The 20,120-nt window shown below is 38.1% G+C and overlaps 1 protein-coding gene across 1 annotated transcript in view; it reads left to right on the top strand.

Moving 5' to 3' along the window:
• Positions 1 to 17,195, top strand: part of slc6a11b (solute carrier family 6 member 11b) — a 28,001-nt gene extending 10,806 nt beyond the window's left edge. The window contains exons 8-15 of the mRNA XM_069146283.1: positions 5,610 to 5,713; positions 6,078 to 6,202; positions 8,109 to 8,221; positions 9,155 to 9,292; positions 11,879 to 11,981; positions 12,651 to 12,751; positions 13,208 to 13,378; positions 14,770 to 17,195. Of these exons, the coding sequence (XP_069002384.1) occupies positions 5,610 to 5,713; positions 6,078 to 6,202; positions 8,109 to 8,221; positions 9,155 to 9,292; positions 11,879 to 11,981; positions 12,651 to 12,751; positions 13,208 to 13,378; positions 14,770 to 14,913 (999 nt within the window). The 3' untranslated portion in view covers positions 14,914 to 17,195. The remainder of the gene's footprint in view (positions 1 to 5,609; positions 5,714 to 6,077; positions 6,203 to 8,108; positions 8,222 to 9,154; positions 9,293 to 11,878; positions 11,982 to 12,650; positions 12,752 to 13,207; positions 13,379 to 14,769) is intronic.
• Positions 17,196 to 20,120: the final 2,925 nt, after the last annotated feature.

Raw genomic sequence — 20,120 nt, 5'->3', positions numbered from 1 at the left:
TACAAAACACATTTCAGAATAATTAGATCCTCTTCTCACAAACGCCTATCCTGTCTAAACACCTGTTTCACACACTTCATGGCAACAGCTGGTCTATGGGGTGCCATGCCACAAATGTGATAACAAGGAAACTTTGCTGCCTCATAATTAAAACTAGAAATTCAGTCAAATCTGCGTAAACGTGTGTTAAGAACATACAGTATCAGTCCACAACCATAGATTTAAGGATTTACTGTGGTATATGAAGACTTCATGAAGCCTAACATACACATTTTTGATAAATTAACGATCACCAGTTATTTTTTTAGATGGATATTTATATAAAAATTCTAGTATTTTAAACTGGTTTGTTCTTCCTCTATTAATTATATTGACTATACATTTAACATAGTGTTTTATTTAATATATTTTTTTCATTTCATTGGCTCCCTGGCAGTTGTGCAGTAAGGTGATAGGTGCATCTGCAAATTTAGTAAAATAAGAGAAAGGGAAACAATGATACAGATAAATGGTGACTGAGTGAGACAAAAGGGGATTGAAGCCAACAAAGACACAAACAGCACACAGGCAGAATGATGGAGAAGTGCTGCTGTTGGGCAGAGGACATTACTTCTGACACCAATGTTAAATTAGCTTCCTCGGGGACAACCGGGGCTCTGTTCTGTTCATCAGGCTGTGTGGAGTGTGTGTGGCTGGGTGTTGCCCTCTTTATTTACACCACTGAACTTTATCATGCCTTCCCCCATTCTCCGCTGTCCTATGCCTTGTTTTTTTTTTTTTTTTTTTTTTTTACTTCTGGCTGTCTCCCACCCTGTCACCCTCCTCCCTGGACCGTGCATCACCCCTCCTCTTTACACTTCTCACACTCTTATACACACTTGCTTTCTTTACAAGCAGTACAACTGCAACTGTGTGTTTGCTTATTTACCCCAGCTTCTCTTGTACCAAAGTCTTACCATTCAGACAAACGCTTTTACTTCACTTTCCCTTGTCATGTCAAACCTGACAACGTCCTCTGACCTTATTACAGTATTTGATGTTTATTGTTTTGCTTTTTTGAGTGAGTAAGGCCCTGTCTGTTTTTACGATACAAAATTCATACAGATGTTTTCTGGGTGGCTGGATCGGCCTACAAACACCTGAAAAGAAAGTTAGTACCCCTGTGTTCAGGCTTTAGTAAACAAAAACACTTAGATTCAAATTAGAGGTTTCACTTAAATGGAAATGAAATAAACGTGCTTTGAGTCAGCATTGACTTAAAAAAAAAAAAAAAAAAAAAAAACAAGATCCTGAAGCTATGAATACGTAAACCTCTCACGATGTTAAAATCATGTTTTAATTGCAGGTACTGTAGGAAAACACAAAATATAGTCAGCCAGCATTTTTTTGATATGTTTTGTATGAATATTTTGGGATGTGATGGACATGTTCATTACAAATATTTCCTCATTGTGTTCATAAATCAAAAGAGGTTGGTCTAATTATAATTCTTTCAAAACATATATGGTGTTCAAATTAGTATTGATAAGTGAAATTATTAAGATACAGTGTTATCATGGAACAATGAAACGCTCCATTTAAAAGCACTGTGATGCTAAAAGGAGTAAAAATATTTCCATGTGTTGTATAGCATAACATTCAATTGGCAGGTTGTGTTCAGGTCAATTGATTAAGACCTTTCCATAAACAAAGAATGCAGTTGTTATTTACAAACAAATACATTTCTAAGATGTTTTTATTTTGTTTGTGTTGTTGAACATCTTGTTTAGAATAAAACGTTCAAAATACCATCTGGAAATTTGGCAAAACTTGAAGGACTTCGATCTCATGCCTTTTCTCCATGCTCAGTTCTTGCAAAACCTCTCCTTTCTTTTATGGTTTGACCTTCCTACGTTTCCTTCTTTTGTATTAAATACCCTCTAAACCCGTCGCTTATAGCCACTCAGTCCAACTTTACCTCCTAACTAACATTAGCACTCTGTACTTGGCAATCACATCCTTCAATACCTCAACTACCTTTCACTTTTTCTGACAATAGTAAACCAAAAGAGTAAAACTGTCAATTATATTATTGTTAGAATCTGAACTAAAATGTCAGCTTTGCAGAACCATACTGGATTTGTACTAAGACGCATTTTGATTGGAGTCGCAGTATTTGGGGGAAACGTAAATTCAAAAGAGTTTTCACAGTGTTTCATCAGCCCATTAGAAATGTTGGTGTTGTTTCATGATGGCAGCCTTATGTTTGTTGGTAAAACTGAATCGCTGACTCACTGATATACGCCTGCACTGTTTATACAATGTGATATATTATGACTATTTCATAATGACCAAATTACATTCACTCATGTGTAACTTAGTAAAGTGGCAGATGAAATCTAAACTATTCACTTTAGAAAAATGACTTCATGCTCCAGTTTACATATTTATATCCAATTCGCATGGATCTCGTCACAAATGGAAGGGGACGTGAGGAGCACAGAGAGGGGTACATTTACATTACAAGAACACTATCTTACAGCCAGTGTCATCCAGCTTTCAAACAGTAGAAAAGTTTCCTGGAGCCACAGTCCCAACATAACCAAACACAAGCCGGCCAAATTAGGCACAACATCAACAAGTGATTCTCTCTGAGCCTGGGCCTTTAAGGTTTCCCTGCGCTGTGCGGCCATCAGCTGAGGGTGAACTAAAGGGAACATTAATGAACATTAGGAGAGAAAGGCCTGTTCTTCCACAGGAACAGTCCTGTGTTTGTGAGGTCACAGGAGTTACCGTGGTTACTCCCAAGAGGGAGCAAAGACCTTGCGTTTGTTAATTGTTTTTCGGTGGGGAAATGAGATTAGTGGCTGAATGGTGATGTGAGAGAGTTTTCAAAGAGCCCTGCTGCAGTAGTTTTGAATCCGCGAGCACCCAATACTATCCTGTGGTCTCTGGAGCCCTGTGTTGCACTACAAACTAGTTTCATAATGCACGTTTTACTGCTGTCTCAGTGAAAAGTCTTACATGTGTAAATCCCCATGCAGTCGATGAACCAAATACTGATTTCCACACAGACCTGCTGTTATACAGAAAGTGATGGAAGCCCTGTATTAAACTACTTCACATGTATTTCACTCCAAATACATGCGATGAATAAATAATGTGGCACTTCATCGCTGTGCTTTGAAATTATATCTAGTTTAGTTTGCACAGGGGAAAAAATTTAACCATTAAAATGCCACAAAAAGTTATGATTTCATTATTTTAGTCCCTCTTCAGGACCATAAGAATGCAAATCCTCTGCATAGGAATTTATTTACATTTCAGGTATTTAGTTGATTACATATATATATATATATATATACCTTTTTTATTATAAATAACAAAATAGGTTGTTTGTCAATGCCCTCTAAAATGTGACTCCAAAATGATTGTCACCTTAATGGTTAACTAGGACTGCTAGGTTTAGTTTAGCGAAAGACTGTATAAGACTTTAAAAGAAACACGTTTGGTATTGATTGGAGACAGGATGCAAGCTGGACCTTCATTGTCAAAGTCAATATATATTTTTTAGGTACAGTTTATTCAAACTTGGTACAAACGTTCCTAAAAAGAAGAGACTGGCTAACTGTGGCTTCTCTAATAAACCGGGGTTCCAGAAGATCACAGCCCACCACTGAAGTGACTGGTCAAATCACTGTTGAGTCCAGACGTTCCAGTGAAAGAACTTTATTAGAAATGGTTATATACAGAACGCAGGGGTTTGTTTGTGTGTGTGTGCGTGTGTGGTTTCTGAAAACAGATGAAAAATACACACAAAAGAATAATGCAACTTGATAAAGAACAGATTAATTGTAACTCGTCATCAGTCGTGCATAACATGCTAACACAGTGGAACACTAAACCACAGCGGTGTTAACGCACAAGACCAACTATATTATGAAGCAGGTAGTATTCTGCAGTGACACTCGCGCTGTGTGGGATAAACTAACACAAGGTGCCTTCAACACTTAATGAAATAAAACGCAGCCAGTATACTTGAAACAACAATACACGGGAACGCATATTAGTGATTAACTGGACAAGATCTCAACGGAGCACACTCACACACGGAGGCAGACACGCATGCTTAAACACACGAGGCTGTCAAACGCAGTAACACACGTTCATGACTACCACATCTGGCTTGGCTTAGCAGAGGAGAGCTGCCCTGCACAGGTCTGCAGGCTCGGAACGTACCACTCCAAGGTGGTGTGGCGCGATAGTCCAAGTGAGCCTGGCCTTTTCAACAGTTCCTTTGGTCCCAAGGATGAACTGATTAGATTTTGGTAGTCAAAGGTTAAAGGTCACTGTGACTTCACATCCCTCCCAACCATTCGTATCGTGAATGCAACATTTATGGAAAGCTTTGAGGGAATTTCTTTCTAATCGGCACAAACTTTTACTTGAAACTTGAACCTGCCTTCACTTTACTTGAATCAGGGATGAACTGATTAGATTTTGGTGGCGAAAGATCGAAGGTCACTGCGACCTCACAAAACATGTTGGTTGCCACAACTCAAGAATTCATACGTGAATTCTGTCAGAATTTCACACGATGTCTCATAGGATGAAATGGTTATGCAATGCAATTGCAATGTTATTACAATGCAATGTTCTTCAAGAACACAATTTTAGTTTTCCCATGTTTTGAGACAGCTTTCTCTCGTCTTAATGCCACCAACTCAACACAATGGATCTCCTTCATAGGGACTATCTTTGATAGAAAGTCATTCTATGAAAGCTTTTCATATTGTGTTCAGTGTATTATATAGGGCAAAGTTTGAAGTTTCTGAATAGAATTTTTCAATGGTTTTGCCTTAAATTAAATTCCATTCAGCTTCCCATTCAATATGCTGCTATACTGCCAATTATGGTTTGAGTTAGAACTATGAAAAAATATTGGATGTTTAATTAAACCTTCTTGTTACACTGTTGCTCTCCATCTTTAATCCTACCAAACAGTATTGTAAGGAAGTCAGTGAAGCGTAATGTGAATATTTAGCAACTGGAAGACTTTGAAGCTACTTTTAGGATTTCAGTCTATGATTCATGCTGCTCGACTATGTGTCTCTCAGAAGAGAAAGAAGACAGTGGAGATGAGACATAATTTCATTATGAAGTCATGTGACTGTTGAAAGGTGGATGAGGGGTAACAAAAGAAATGTGGGATTTAATTAGAGAAGAAAAAGTCACCTTTTGGCATATCATGATAATTTCTTGTAAATGGGACCACATATTCTATTCATTTTAATTCTGTGGTTTGATTAATAAAAAAATTAAAAAAATTAAAAAAAAAAATCACTCAAATAATTGTTTTTGTTAATAATAGAAGCAGGGATTAATCCCAGTGTTATCATGCAGGGATATCTGCTCTTGATTAAAGGTTTAAATGCCAATAGAATAACCTATGAAAATAAATGAACAACGGCATGAGTATGAAATTGATGTGAATTATGTGCAATAGACCTCAACCAGTAGAGACTTGGATGATCTATGTCAACACCTTACTAAAACACTTAATGAGGGTTTATCATTTGGTTCCACCTATCTGTATATGTGCTTCATCTTCATGCCTCTTTTTAAATTAGGTATGGGTGGATGCGGGAACGCAAATTTTCTTCTCCTATGCCATCTGCTTGGGCTGCCTCACTGCTCTGGGAAGTTACAATGCCTACGATAATAATTGCTACAGGTGAGGAAGTAGATACTAGTAGATGAATGGTTGGATGTCATGGCGACCATCAATAGAACAATAAGTTAAAGTATCTTTTGTGTCACTGTTTGTGTTTTATCACTGTTGACACTGTATACTAGCCAACTCTAATAAATATAAGAATACAGGTGGAGCCCCACTGGGAAAAGATGATTGAGAAGCCTGAATGCATTGGTACATAATGTGTCGTTTTAGTTTTTGTTCATTACACATCATGTCTTTGCATAAAACTGAATGAGGCAGAAAATCTGTTTGTGTTATTTCTAGTGTCATGTCCAGCGACAGTTTTTACAGTGCGTAAGTGTGATTTTGTTGTTCTCTTTGTTTCTGTCTCACTCCTTAGGGACTGCATCATGCTGTGTTGTTTGAACAGCGGTACCAGCTTTCTGGCAGGTTTTGCCATCTTCTCTGTACTGGGCTTCATGGCCTTCGAACAAAATGTTCCCATCGAGGCTGTGGCAGAATCTGGTGAGAGAATAACAAACAATGTAATGTCACGAATCTGAATAAGTAGCATCTTTCAGAATTGTAATGAGACCATGGAGCTATAACTTAGAGATAGTTTGACCAGAAAAAAAAGTCTGTCCAAATCTTGGTGCTCTCATCCATCATATTGTGCTAAAATGGATAAACATGTGTCCAGTTATATAACTCCATACTCTTTTCCTAGGCTCTTAGAACACTGCATTATGATTTATTCAAGTCAGTATGAATGATTTAGTGGATGTGACAGAGCGAGAGATTGGAAATGTTTGTCTTAGAGCACAGGAAGGACAGAGCTTAATGCTTTAGATAATGTGTTGCTAAGGGACTATCACCAAATGTGGGAGTTTAAACAGCGCAATGGCATACCACTTCTTCAGTTGAACGAACCAGCCTTTCAGTGGGGCCTAAATAGTTAAATGAAACATTTTTGTTTTCGATGTTGCAAAAATTTCTAAAAACTTGTTTGCAATTTATCGTTATGGGGTGTAGATTGATGGGCAAACATTTTTATCAATTTAAAACAAAATCTATACCACAATAAAATGTGCAAAAAAAATGAAGGGTCTGAGAACTTTCTTAATCCTATTCAGTAAAGTAGTGATTTAGTCCTTTGAAGTGGCCGGTTTGGCAGCTCAAGTCTCAATGGCTTAGTCTCTACAAGCTGTCATAACATTCTTGGCAGATACTCTGTCAGATTGGATGAGAAACATTTGTGAAGTGTCATCTTCAGGTCTCGCCACAGATGTTGTATGAGGTTTAAGTCAGGGCTTTGGCTGCACCACTCAAGGGAAGTTAGGGACTTGTCCCGAAGGACACTCCAACGTTATCTTGGCTGTATGCTTTAAGTCATTGTCATGCTGAAAGGTCAACCATCACCCTAGTCTCAGGATACATGCAATCTGCTGCAGCTTTTCTTTAAGGACTTCTCTGTATTTGGCTGCATTCATCCTTCCCTCAGTTTGGACTGGTCTCTCTGTCCCTGCTGCTGAGAGTCCCTCCTCTAGCATGATGCTGCAACCTCCGTGCTTCCCCCTGGCAATGGAATTAGCTAGTTATCTGTCCTTGTCCTTATTTTATATCTATATTTATTGTATATTATGAGCCAGTACACTTTCCTCCATTGTAATATTTTTTTTAACAAATGGCTTGACATGTAGAAGAATCCTGCTCTTACCACAACTATTTACTAACATTAGTACAAAAACTAATAATACAATATAATAATTAAAACACTTCAAGTCCTAACAAGTAAAACTGCAGTAATTGTTTGTTTTTATTATTTTTATTATTATTTTTAATTAAGTTTTCATTAGGAATTGTGTTTATTTCTACCTCAGTCCAATATTCACTCATTATTTGGCTCCGTTTCAGCCCAACAAATGGGGTAATATCTGCCCCTTTTGCTGCTAATAGCACCACTGTATAGAAGCTAAATGCTAACTATGTTTACCTGCTGTTTGGTACTGGGCAGGTAGTCCTCAGCAGGTTTTTATAACTATTTGAAGGCCTGTTGTGGCTACAAACAAGATTAAGAAGAGCTATAACAGTTAAACAAAACCATAAAGTTGAGAGCTGAAAAACAAAACAGTGTCTTAAAAGATGCTCAAACGGTCCATAGAGCCTGGTGGTAATGCAGAATGAAATAACTCTGTAGTTTCACCAGAACAAGTGACCATTTTCACAATGCAAAATTGTTGATATCAAAGATATTGGACGTCGCTCTAACTAATCAAAAGTCAAACTAATGATATTATAAGAATCAAGTAATTATGCAAAACATGAAGAGAGGGAACCTTAAAACCCCATCTTTGTGGCCTAAGTTGTGATCACTTTTGTCCAAAGACCAGTAAAACTGAAACCTGTGTTTGTGTCTTTTTTTGTCATTCAGGTCCTGGTCTTGCCTTCATTGCATACCCCAAAGCTGTTACTATGATGCCTCTGTCTCCACTTTGGGCTTGTCTCTTCTTCATGATGCTGATCTTCCTAGGCTTGGACAGTCAGGTGAGTATCACTGGTGTGAAAATGCAAATTGCGAGTCAAGCTTGGGACAAACCTGACGACTAGCTGAGACTTAAGACCTGAGCAAAACGCATATGAGGACTTCAGTCAGGATGGACTTGGGTGGTGGACCACCCTTCAAATCTAGTGAGAACTTTGTCACACCTCCTCGTACAAAACCAAACATGGCCACTAACTTGCACCTTACAATGTTTATAAGGAATGCAATTTGCTCCTGAAATTACCATTTGGGTAAGATCCTGAATGTAAATATGTGACTGATGGAGAAAGAGGTAAGTGAACTTCAGTTATAGCTGATTATTTACTTATATATCCTCCTCGGGTGGCACACAGGTGATGTCATTGGCTGATGCCAGTTTCAAATTTCAATAATGATTTTAAAGATTGACTTGCAGCAACTGGATGAGAAAACACTAGATCAGAATCTTTATGTATCACAAATTATATGCTTTTATCAACTGACTGTTAAAACCAATCAGTCGTAATGCCCAAACCATATTAATAATCGGCCCAGCTGTGTCTCTTTGTGTCGCTGCCACTTATCATTAATTAAGATATAGGTTCACATATCAATATTGCGCATCTTCAAATTTTGAATATTTGGAGATAATATAAAAGCTTAGCTTCATTTTTATTTCATTATAAAAGAAAAGATAATACATTAATGACATTTACTTACATTTTTTAACAACTTTTTGTGAAAATTTGAGACACCAAAATGTGTCTTGTGGAAAAAACATAAGCCACACTTGTCACACTTTTCTGTGTATATGTTTATGTTTAATATCCTCAGAATATTCTAAGCCACTGTACTATCTTTTTATCAACAAACCAGGCTGTACAGCTGTAGTTTCCTTGAATTGAAAAATATATTTTTTCTGTACATGGAAATGAATTTGTTTGTCTGTTTCTCAGTTTGTGTGTGTGGAGAGTTTAGTGACAGCTGTGGTGGACATGTACCCAGAAACCTTCAGGAGGGGCTACCGCAGAGAGTATCTGATTCTCGGCATGTCGATAGTCTCCTTCTTCATTGGACTCATCATGTGTACAGAGGTAAGACTCAGCTACATAGTCTGCTCCGTTCCAGCTTGTTTTTAGCCACATTTGGGAGGATTCAGCTGTACCTCAACTTTATAGTTTACAGCTATGAAGCTGTTGATAAAGAAAAATTAAAGTTTCCTAAAACCTTTTACGACTATTAAATTTTGAGCCCATTACCTTTATTTGTAATCAAGGGGTTTTACATTAAAGTACAGCTTTACTTTCATAAACCACCTGAGATGATTGCTTATTTTCTATGACTACACATTTTAAATTGTACATATTTTGACCCTCTATTTAGTCGAGTCATCGTTATCATCATCATCATCATCATCATCATCATCATCATCATCATCACATGAGTCTAAGATTAAATCCAGACAGGTACATTGTAGATGATGGTCATTATTCTTAGTCATAGAAAGCAGGTGAACCTTTTTCACAGTCCAAAAGTAGATTAAGATAATTAAATCGCTTGATCTATTAATAAATTTGACATAATTTGATTTTGTAATCCACTGTCATCTTTCATGGATTATATTTTTTAAATCATTGCGAGATCTCTTGTGTTTGACACTGTCTCCAGCCTTTAAGGTCTGTGGTCAAGAGTGACATTAGCAGCAGCCCTGCTGTGCCTTTAAGACCTTTCATCTTTATGTTGTAATACTGAAGAAAAATTGGTTCTTCACACTATCAAGAAGGTCTTCATTCCACTAAAATCATTTCATGTCTATATAAGCACTGTATTCCACCCCCAGTATAAACACACTGTACTGTTGTAAAGTGGTTCATAACGGCCATGAAACAAGGGGAAGAATTCCATACTTTACTGAAGTACAGTTCTTTCTTACTTTCATAGTCTTTTGTCTTTTATGTCTTTAATGTCCGGTGGATTGACTTTAGTTTGTCAAAAACCCCTCTTCTACCTGTCACTTTGACATACATTTTCTGTGCTTTCACTTGTCTTCCACCACTACCTCCACTATAGACACTTTATTTCTTTCAGCTGCCAAAGAGCCATCTTGAATAAAATGGCACCAGGACTCGAGAGCAGGATTAAACACAGTTCAAAAGGTCTCCTGGGAGTGTTGTTCAATGTTTGGCTGAAAGATGTGCATAGAATATATTCTGATATTCTTAGCTGTTTACTAGCGGTTTAGAGCTGTGATGTAACCCTACTCTCAGATTCATGTGAGGTTTTATTTATGATGAACCTTTTAGTGAGAGCAGAAAGAACAGATAAGTTGTCTTGAGTGGAGGTAGAGTAGGTAGAGTGGATGATGAAATGCAAGACCACCACACGATCACGGCACAACACACCCGGCTCCTCAGGTCAGGACTCAGCAGTCCACCTACAGCTGAAGGACAAGGGACACTCATTCCAGGACAGCAATGTGCACATTTTAACCAGGGAAGACTGACGGTTTGAGTTTTCAACTGGAACGACCATCACCAAACAGAGGGGGTGGAACACAACACCATTTATTAAGCATTTACAATGCAATCCTGAGATTCACCCCCATGCAGGCAGCTTAACACCGATCCACACCATGACTCATGTGACTCACACGATGCCTGGGTGGGGTTTTAGTGGGGTTTTAGTGGGGTGTTAGGCTGTTAACGACCCAACAAGAGGTTAAAAGACTGGGACTCCCCACAAGTCTGTCAGAACTGAAGCAGCCTTTCGGATGAGAGGCAAAGTGTCTTCAAGGTCCTCAAGCAAGTCCAGTTGCCTTTGGAAAACTTAGAAATGCAATGACTTGAATCACTGAGCATCTTCACAGACAAGTCCACCATTGGTACTGAAGCAATGGAAAGTTCTGTGGGAGATACCACACATGATGTAGATCTGACCATTCAATATGAAGATGGATTCACAGCACACGTCTTTACACCCTGTGTTAAAGTACAAATTAATCAAACACGATGTACCATATTTATTAGTGACCTTTAGATGAGCGTTTCGGTGGATTTGTTGCCTTTCGACAGGGCTAGGCTAACAGTTTCCTGTTTTTAGGCTCTGCTAAACTAATCAGCTGTTGGCAGGACTTCTATTTTCACTGTTCAGACATGTGAATTGTATCATTTCCTCTCAGCAAGAATGTAAATTCGAGTATTTGTCAAAAAGTAAAACTACTGGTTCAGGGATGACTCATTGTGATTGGCACAAATTAACAAAGAAAAATGAGATAATGCTGAAGGCTGAAGTTGCTGTCCTTCCGTAGATCATTTTAAAATATTCTCAAGGTATCAAAGTCATAATTGGGTATGACAGATTGTATTTGGTGTTTAAATAGCAATTTTAGGAGGTTATATAAAACAACTAAAAAACAAAAAGCACAGCAGATGGCATAGATGTTCCACAAAAACAATATTCAGTGGTTTTGACGTGAACCTACTGATGCAGGGAACTGTAAAATTGGGTCAAATCCTAATGTTCAGCAAGGTAAAAGAAAAAACAGTGCTGGGAGGTTGCAGTGTGGATTTGTCCTTGCCATCAATTCCTGACAAGCATAATCGAACCCACTTGATTCATTTCATATTTGATGTTATCCACTTGAGCTGTGGCAGAAAACTGACACCGTCTCATCCTATCAGGGTGGGATGTACGTCTTCCAGCTGTTTGACGCGTACGCTGCCAGCGGGATGTGTTTGCTGTTTGTGGCCATATTTGAGTCCATATGTATCGGCTGGGTGTACGGTAAGAATGAGAGTTTCATCTTCAAACCTAAGCAGGAAATCTCAAAGGAGTGTCATCAGATTTTTTTTTTTGTTTTACTTCTACCGCTTCAGATTACAGCGTTTACACATTTCAGCACAGAAAACAGACCATTGCACAAAACCTTGTGTCATGCTTTTACCGTCTTTGATTAAATAATATTTCTTCTCTGCCCTCTGCTGGAGAATGGAATCAAACACATGCAGCATTCTCTTGATGTTGTACAAGGCAGATAAATCATTTTATTTTGATGTTAAAAAAAATTAAATGAATGGCACTACAACAGTGACTTTTTATTTTTCTTAAGGACACATACAGCCTTTTTTCTGTTATTTCTGTTCTGTATTGTGCACGTGATAACATGACTAAAGAAAAAATAAACAGTATGTCCTTTTATTCAATGGATTTAGATATCCATACATTTAAATTATTGTTGGCCTAGTTTAGGCAGACAATTTGACAACAAGTCTATTTGACATAAAGCAATATAAAATTATTTTTCCTCTCTCGATAGAAAGTTGCAGTCTGGAGTTTATCCATATCACGTCAACAACCTTTTTTAGACAGCCTTAAACTGTCAAAAGACATCAATCACGTCATTATTTTGTTGATACATGCAGAAACTGTGAGTGACACTCATTTACATTTCAGGTAGTGACAGATTCTACCTAAATATTGAGGACATGATTGGCTACAAACCTGTCTTCTTCATCAAATGGTGCTGGATGATCCTGACCCCGGGCATCTGTGCTGTGAGTCCAAACACAAAATCATGTGAAGCAGTAGCATCAGCAATAACAAACAGCATATCATGGAGATAAGCACAAAAGTGCTGAGGGACAGACTCGTGCAGATGATTCATATTTATTTACATGGATAGATGGACTTATATGGATTTTGGGGTTCAAATTCAGTGCAGTTTTTATGCATGACATATAACTGGGTAAAAATATAGCTGTACTTTGTAGCCAATCACTGTTGATTTGTTGTTTGTGATTTAGGTTTTTAGGATTATTAATGCAAGCAAAAACAACATTTGATTGATACCTGGATTTAGGGGAAAATATTACCATGTTACACATTTACAGCATGATAACGGTTTCAGTCCTGCAAGTGACATTTGTTCATCAATGAAGCAAATACATTTATTTTTTTACAATCTAAATAACAACATTTGCTAACATAATGTGTCTTTTATTTTTCTGCAGGCAATTTTCTTGTTCTTTTTGATTAAATACAAGCCGCTAAAGTACAACAATGTGTACACCTACCCTGACTGGGGCTATGGTATCGGCTGGTTCATGGCCATGTCCTCGATGGTCTGTATCCCTGTGGGGATGATCTGGAAGATTTGGAAGACTCCTGGCACCTTCTCTGAGGTAAAAACACCCACATGGATAAATACTAATAATAATTCAAATTCCAGAGCTGTCCCCTAAATAATGAGGTAGCGGATCAAAGTTATTACTTATTTATGTATATACTCTTTTATATGTGACTTTAGCCACTGAATTTGTGTGGAATTCAACGTAATCCTTGTAATGCATATCACACAAATCAGATAAGGCTGTAGATGATCAGCAGCCTCCAATCAGCCGTGGTCGTTCCCTAAATATTTGTTCTCCACTATCCAAACCTTGCATTATGCTTCAAACATATTTTTCTTCTTTGCACAAAAAAAAAATCTATAAAATGAAAATTATTTTCTGTCAGCCTTTGACTCGTTCATATCGCCCTTCTCCTCCTCCTCCCTGCTTCATAACACAAAGCAACTCCTCAGCTCTCTAAATTCATTTTGCACAATACAGGTTTTTAGGCCTACCTTGGAAAGAAATTTCCATTCACGGTCTGGACTTACTTCTGCATAAGTGAAGTAAAATTGGGCACTACTCTGTCCAATAAGCGTCCATAAAAACGATTGTCATTGGATGATCTTTCCAAGTAAAAATGTTAAGACAATAATGCAAAATCTTGTCCTGGTGTACAAATCTCTTCTACAAAACGGCAATGGAAAGCATCAACAGATGTTTCACTGTGGGACTTTTACTGACACCAGTTAGGCCTTAAATGGAGAGTGAATTAGTGGCTGTTGTTCAAAGGAGAGCTGTTTTGGTATTGAGGAAAGGTTTTAGTTGATCCCATTCCTAGTTTGTATTGAATAAGTCTAAACGATGGAGAAGGCGTATCTCTCCCATCTGACTGTCTCAGAGGCATTCTGATTTAGTTGGATGATCCCCCATCATGGCTAGAGGGAGGATAAAAAAAAACCAAATTGCGGGTTTGTGACGGGAGATGATCAGTTGTGGCCTCAGGCCTTTGGTAGACCTGAAGCATGATGAAAAGTTGAAGAATGGTATCAGTGAAGTTTTGGTCTGGAGTGAGACCAACATGACATACAATAAAACTTTAGATATTTGTACATGCAGGTGATTGATATTACAGCAGATATTCCATTTTTTACAAGTTATCTGGCCAGATAGTATCAAATTCAGCAGATGCTTGGACGAAAAACTTTATTTGATAAGACATTACATCCCTAACTTACCTTGTATCTCAATGCTGTTCTGTTCACTCGATCACTCAGACAAGACTAAATGGCAAAGCATGAAATTAAAGATAACAATGAAAATAGTTTAATTGATACAAATGAAGTAATAGTTGATATTACAGTAGCACAAAAAGCTGTTTTACTGTGTCAATGGCATTTAAATGTTATTTTAAGAGAACGATAGAGATGATCTTTTTCCCTTCTTTGTCCGTCTCTCTGCAGAGAATCAAGAAGTTGACTACTCCCAGCCCGGACCTGAAAATGAGAGGGAAACATGCTGCCCTCAGTCCTTACGCTGCCAATGATGCAAAACTTAAGGTTGATGGGAAAATATCTACCATCTCAGAGAAGGAGACGCATTTCTAACTGACCATCTGACTGACCGACCAAGCTGCCCACTGTCCAACAAACAAAACCCACGACAACATTCTCAGCCACCATACAAAACAGGAAATGAAACAAATGACTCGGAGCGTTATTTTTGTTTTGTAAAAAAAAAAAGAAAAAAAAGGAAAAGCTATCACACGATTACGTAGTCTGCTTCTTTTTGCGCAAACTTTAAATAACACGTTTGTTGTTTTCGATTAACAGTGTGACTAAAGCTGTCTTTCTTTTCTAACTGTTAATATTTTAAATTCTGTTTGATGACATACATTATATGGTTAAAACCTGTCTTGGTACCTTGTCAGTACTGGTCACACTTATGTCTGTGCCTTTAGAACAATGCCGCTGTGTTGTGTTGAACAAGGCTTACAATGTACATTTCTTGGCAAAGTGCTGTGCCTCAATATTAGGTACTAGGTACCCAAATGTGACTATCTAAGATGCAGCAGCTTGGGGACCATTCTACATAGTTTTGCGTGTTAAGGAAAGACACTGAAGTATGTCTTCGCACTGAGGCTATAGGAGGGCACCGAATACCCCTGCAAGTAAGACTTTTAATTATATATAAAGAGTTTTGCCATCAAAATCTCGGACCCTATCAGAACTAGCTGCGACTGTGAGGGCTGTGGAACATTTTTAGGCCTCGAGTTTTTCTCGTTTACTTGAATTCATTGTTGTTTCACAGCAACATACGCTTACTAAATGTATTTGAATGATATTCTTTGGTCATTGATCATTATGACAGCATGTATTGGCTCTTGGGTATTGGGTTTTACAGATTCCCATGGCTTCGCTTTTTTTTACGGAATCTCGCTGCTTGTGAGGGTTACAGCAAAATTGAAGGGTAAATACAAAGAGATCCAGGTTTTAAACATTAAAACCAACCACCCTCCCCCACACTTGTAGAAATCTTCAATTTTCTAGTTTGAGCTCTGGATCTCCTCACATGGCTACAAATAGCTGTGTGTGACTCGCAGGCTGAGTCTCAAAACACACCTCTCTCTCCTCTAGCCGCCCTCCTATAAGTCATGGATATCTGTCATTTCACAGTAATTATGCTGAGCCTAACACAGAGTGACAGATAGATGTGCTTCCAACCCTGCAATTTTATTTCCTGCTCTGCCTGTAGAGGAGAAGAAGGACACCCATCAGATGAGCATTTCAAACCTCATCTGCCTTCTTATCCTCATTCTTTTTATTCTTTGGTCCCTCATCCCCTTCTGATTTTCTCCCGCTGTCCCTCCTTCTCATCTTCAACCTGTGTTTGTCTGCCTCGTTCACTTCTCTCTCTGCTTCTTTTCATCACAAGGAGTGCTTGAACAATGACATCGGTCTTGTATGAAACTGTGATGCATTACATTTCAGCACACATTTAAACTTCAGCTGTTGATTTGCACCTCTGCCACCTATTTTGTGACACTAAAAACCTCGCTAAATAAAATACATCTCATAATTTTGCTGTCTGAGCCGCTGCAGGGGTGAAAGCGCAGTCTTTTCCTGTCATCGGTGTAATTGTAGTAGGTGACAATGAGCTGGTCTCATTGTTCAGATCAATCTCTGTCCATTGCAGCCTCATCCCATCAGCACTCAAGTGACTCAGAGTTGTCTTTCCCCCCTTCCTTTCTCTGTCCAACTCTTTCGCTTCCCTTCTTTTCTTTCCCGTGTCCTTGTTTCCTGATGAAAATGCAATCAGAGGAGAGCATCTGAGGGAATGAAATATTCTCTTACAGTTTTTCAGGAGGAGGCAAAGAAAGCAGGGGAAGAAATAAGGAATTGATGAGATGAGGAAGTGTGTGATTGAGTAAGCAATGAGGGGAATCGAGGAAGTGTTTAGTGACTGAAGCTCCTCCTGTCTAAGCTGTGACGTCCTCTTAAACATGTGATTGGTCCCTCTGGTGTGGTTGCATTATGACATTATCACCTCCTCACTGATGTTTGTACAAGTTAATAGTTGTGTGCATCAGAAATTATAGCCTGCCGTTTAACACTGATCATATTGATGTATATTTTTACAACTCTTTCTAGAACTCTGTGGTCTATATTTCTTGAGACTGAAAAAAGTTAAAAAAAAAAAAAGAATTGCTGTAATAAAAAGAATACTTTCTTTGTTTTGACTTTTGATATGCTCAAACCATGTTGTTATAGAAATATAATGAAAGGTGTTTTACTGTTCTGTACTGTTCTACACACATTTTGGTATTCACTGGACACATGAACTGTCTGCTTACTCATTTTTAAGAATAAATATTATGAAGGAAAGCAGAGTGTAGACTCTGGTATTTTTTTTATCCACCTTAATCTCACAAGTTAGCTGTGCACGTATCCTGAAAAGAACTACTCTTAGATACTGACATTTTTCTTAAAGTCCATTGAAAGGGTTTAAACCCTTTTTATCTCTGTGAATATTTTATAGATAAAATCGGGTAAGATGACATTTTCTAAGTCCAAAACAGTAACAATAACTCTAACATAAGGGAAATATATGAAAAAAAAAAAAAAAAAAAGAACTGCAAACAATGTCAATGCTTATTGTCAATACACAGAACTGTATCATATATACACAATTTGCAGATAGAAATGTTATTTTGCCCCAGTTTAATAACCTTTTTTTTTTACTCTATAATTTCTTCATCTTCGGTGTCTCTAACAAATACTGGAAAATGTCAAAAGAGAATATGAAACGTTTATTTAATTTTTTTTACTGCTATCAGTGTGCCTTACAGACTTTCTGTAGAAGTCCAACACGTGTCTCATCAATTCACGTATCACTTTATGTTCCACTACCACTAGAGGGGCCTCAAAAATCCTGATTACAGCCTTCAGAAGTGCAGGGTCAGCCCTCAGACCACCCTTATGACTACGCAAAACAAAAAAAGAATGAGTCTATAAACATTGTTATTTCCTGTCCATGACCTACATATGACAGATTTTATGGAACCTTTTTCCAATATGTTTGTGAGTCACCGTGTGTGTCTGTGTGTACATTTGAGCATGCTGTACGTGAGAGACACACACACACACACACACACACACGCACGCACGCACGCACGCACCGAGCTGTTACACTTCAGAAATCAGCTTCAGCGTCTTTGATTTGAAGGTGACATCTTGACTTGATCCAGTAGATGATGTGCAGTAAATCTTCTTTTGTTGTTCTGCTGGTGCATGAAACTAAGAACACTGTGAACTGAAAAAGTTTTTGGATGCTGCAGCCAAACCAAAGCCTTTCTCTCTAAGTGGAAAATGTGTCTTTATCATATGCTGTAAAATTACTTTTTTTTTTTTTTTTTTTCTTTGTAGTGTAAGCTTCTATCTAAAACCTTAATCTAAAACAGGGCAGCAAGCTGGCAGGAATATACTGTATGCATGACAAATAAAATTCCACTTTGGCAGAAATGTTTTATTCCGGTTCTTCCAGTGATGGTTAGGAAAGATGACAGGTGATAGATTCATTGTCAAGTTTTCCTGGAAGCTACCGATTGTGAGAAGAAACAGCCTGGCAGAAAGATATGCAGATTATAGAAATGTCAAACCTGCCAAATATTTGCTACTAACACCAAAATCTGCAGGGTTAGAGTTAGGGGTTAGGGACTGTTTTTCACATTTTGGACGACATTCTATAGTATGACGTTTTTGTCATATTTCAGATGACATGCTATAGTATGACGTTTTTGTCATATTTCAGATGACATGCTATAGTATGACGTTTTTGTCATATTTCAGACGACATGCTATAGTATGACCTTTTGATCATATTTCGGACGACATTAAAGAAGTATTACTTTTTTTGTGCTATTTTTGACGACATGCTATAAGTATAAGTATAAGTATGACTTCCGTTCAAGTTATGGCAGGCAACACAATAGTGCAGTTGTCAGCGTTGTCGTCTCACAGTCTAAAGGTCCTGGGTTTGATCCCCGCCTGGGACTTTCTATGTGGAATTTGCATGTTCCTGCATAAGTAATAACCTAAAAGTAAAATATGTTGTCCAACATATGGATGACTAACTTATGCATGTAGTCCATGATGTAAAACAAACATCATGTAGTCATAAATGTGACAAAGTCACACTCTAAGCAAGAACATGCAATCCTCCACAGACAGAGTTCCAAGCCCCTGATCGAACCGAGTACTTCCTGATTGTGAGATGACAACGCTAGCAACTGCAAAGTTGTGCTGCCTTTAGTGCATGTTTGTCTGACTTATATAACTTATATGACTTTTAAACTTTTTAATGAAGAGATCATTGTGGTGTAGTGGTTAGTGTAGTTGCCTCCCAGTCAGAAGGTTCCAGGTTCAATTCTTGCTCTTGACATGGCTTTTCATCTAGGATGTTAACATCATCCTTTCCAGGGTGAGTCTCAAACCTGGAACCTTCTGACTGGAAGGCAACAATGCCAACCACTGCACAGTTGATCGCTCTTCCATGACATGCTTAAAAGTTATATAAGTCAGACACTCATGCAATTAAGGCAGCAAAATGGTGCAGATTCCAAACCAGCGTTGTCATCTCCCAATCAGGAGCTTCTGGGTTCGATAGGGGGCCTGGAACTTTGTGTGGAGGATTGCATGTTCTTGCTTGAACATAATGTTTTACATTATGGACAAAGCGCACAAGTTAGTCATCCATATTAAGAACGACAAACTTCCCTTTTAGGTTATTCGTTTTGCATGAACATGAAAATTCCACATAGAAAGTCCCAGGCAGGAATCGAACCTTCAGACTGAGATGACAACGCTGACAGCTGCACCACTGTAATGGCATCCATAACTTGAACGAAAGTCATACTTATAGCATGTCATACAAAATATGCAAAAAAATATATCATGCTATAGCATGAGCTTTTGATCATATTTCAGACGACATGCTATGGTATGACTTTTTTTACATATTTTGGATGACCTTCTATCGTACAACTTTTTTGTCATTTTTCAGAGGACATAGTATGACTATGCTATTTCGGACAAAGCGACTTTGAATGACTTTTTTTCACATTTTTAACGACAGGCTATTGTACGACTTGTTTTTTTTATTTGTTTGAAATATGCTCCGATCCACTGGCTCCCCGACGTGCAGCATGCATATGTGTCTTTTGGGAAAAGTATCCAGTCTTGGCTCACAGCTGCCATTTATTGCTGTGATTATAGCCGGGACCTCACATTAACGTTCAGTCAGTCACTCTAAAGGT

This window comes from Embiotoca jacksoni, unplaced genomic scaffold (genome assembly GCF_022577435.1).
Source record: "Embiotoca jacksoni isolate LCO1_2020_lvr unplaced genomic scaffold, fEmbJac1.0.p SCAF_1, whole genome shotgun sequence".
Classification (NCBI taxonomy): Eukaryota; Metazoa; Chordata; class Actinopteri; family Embiotocidae; genus Embiotoca; species Embiotoca jacksoni.
This window is presented reverse-complemented; position numbering and strand designations above follow the sequence as displayed.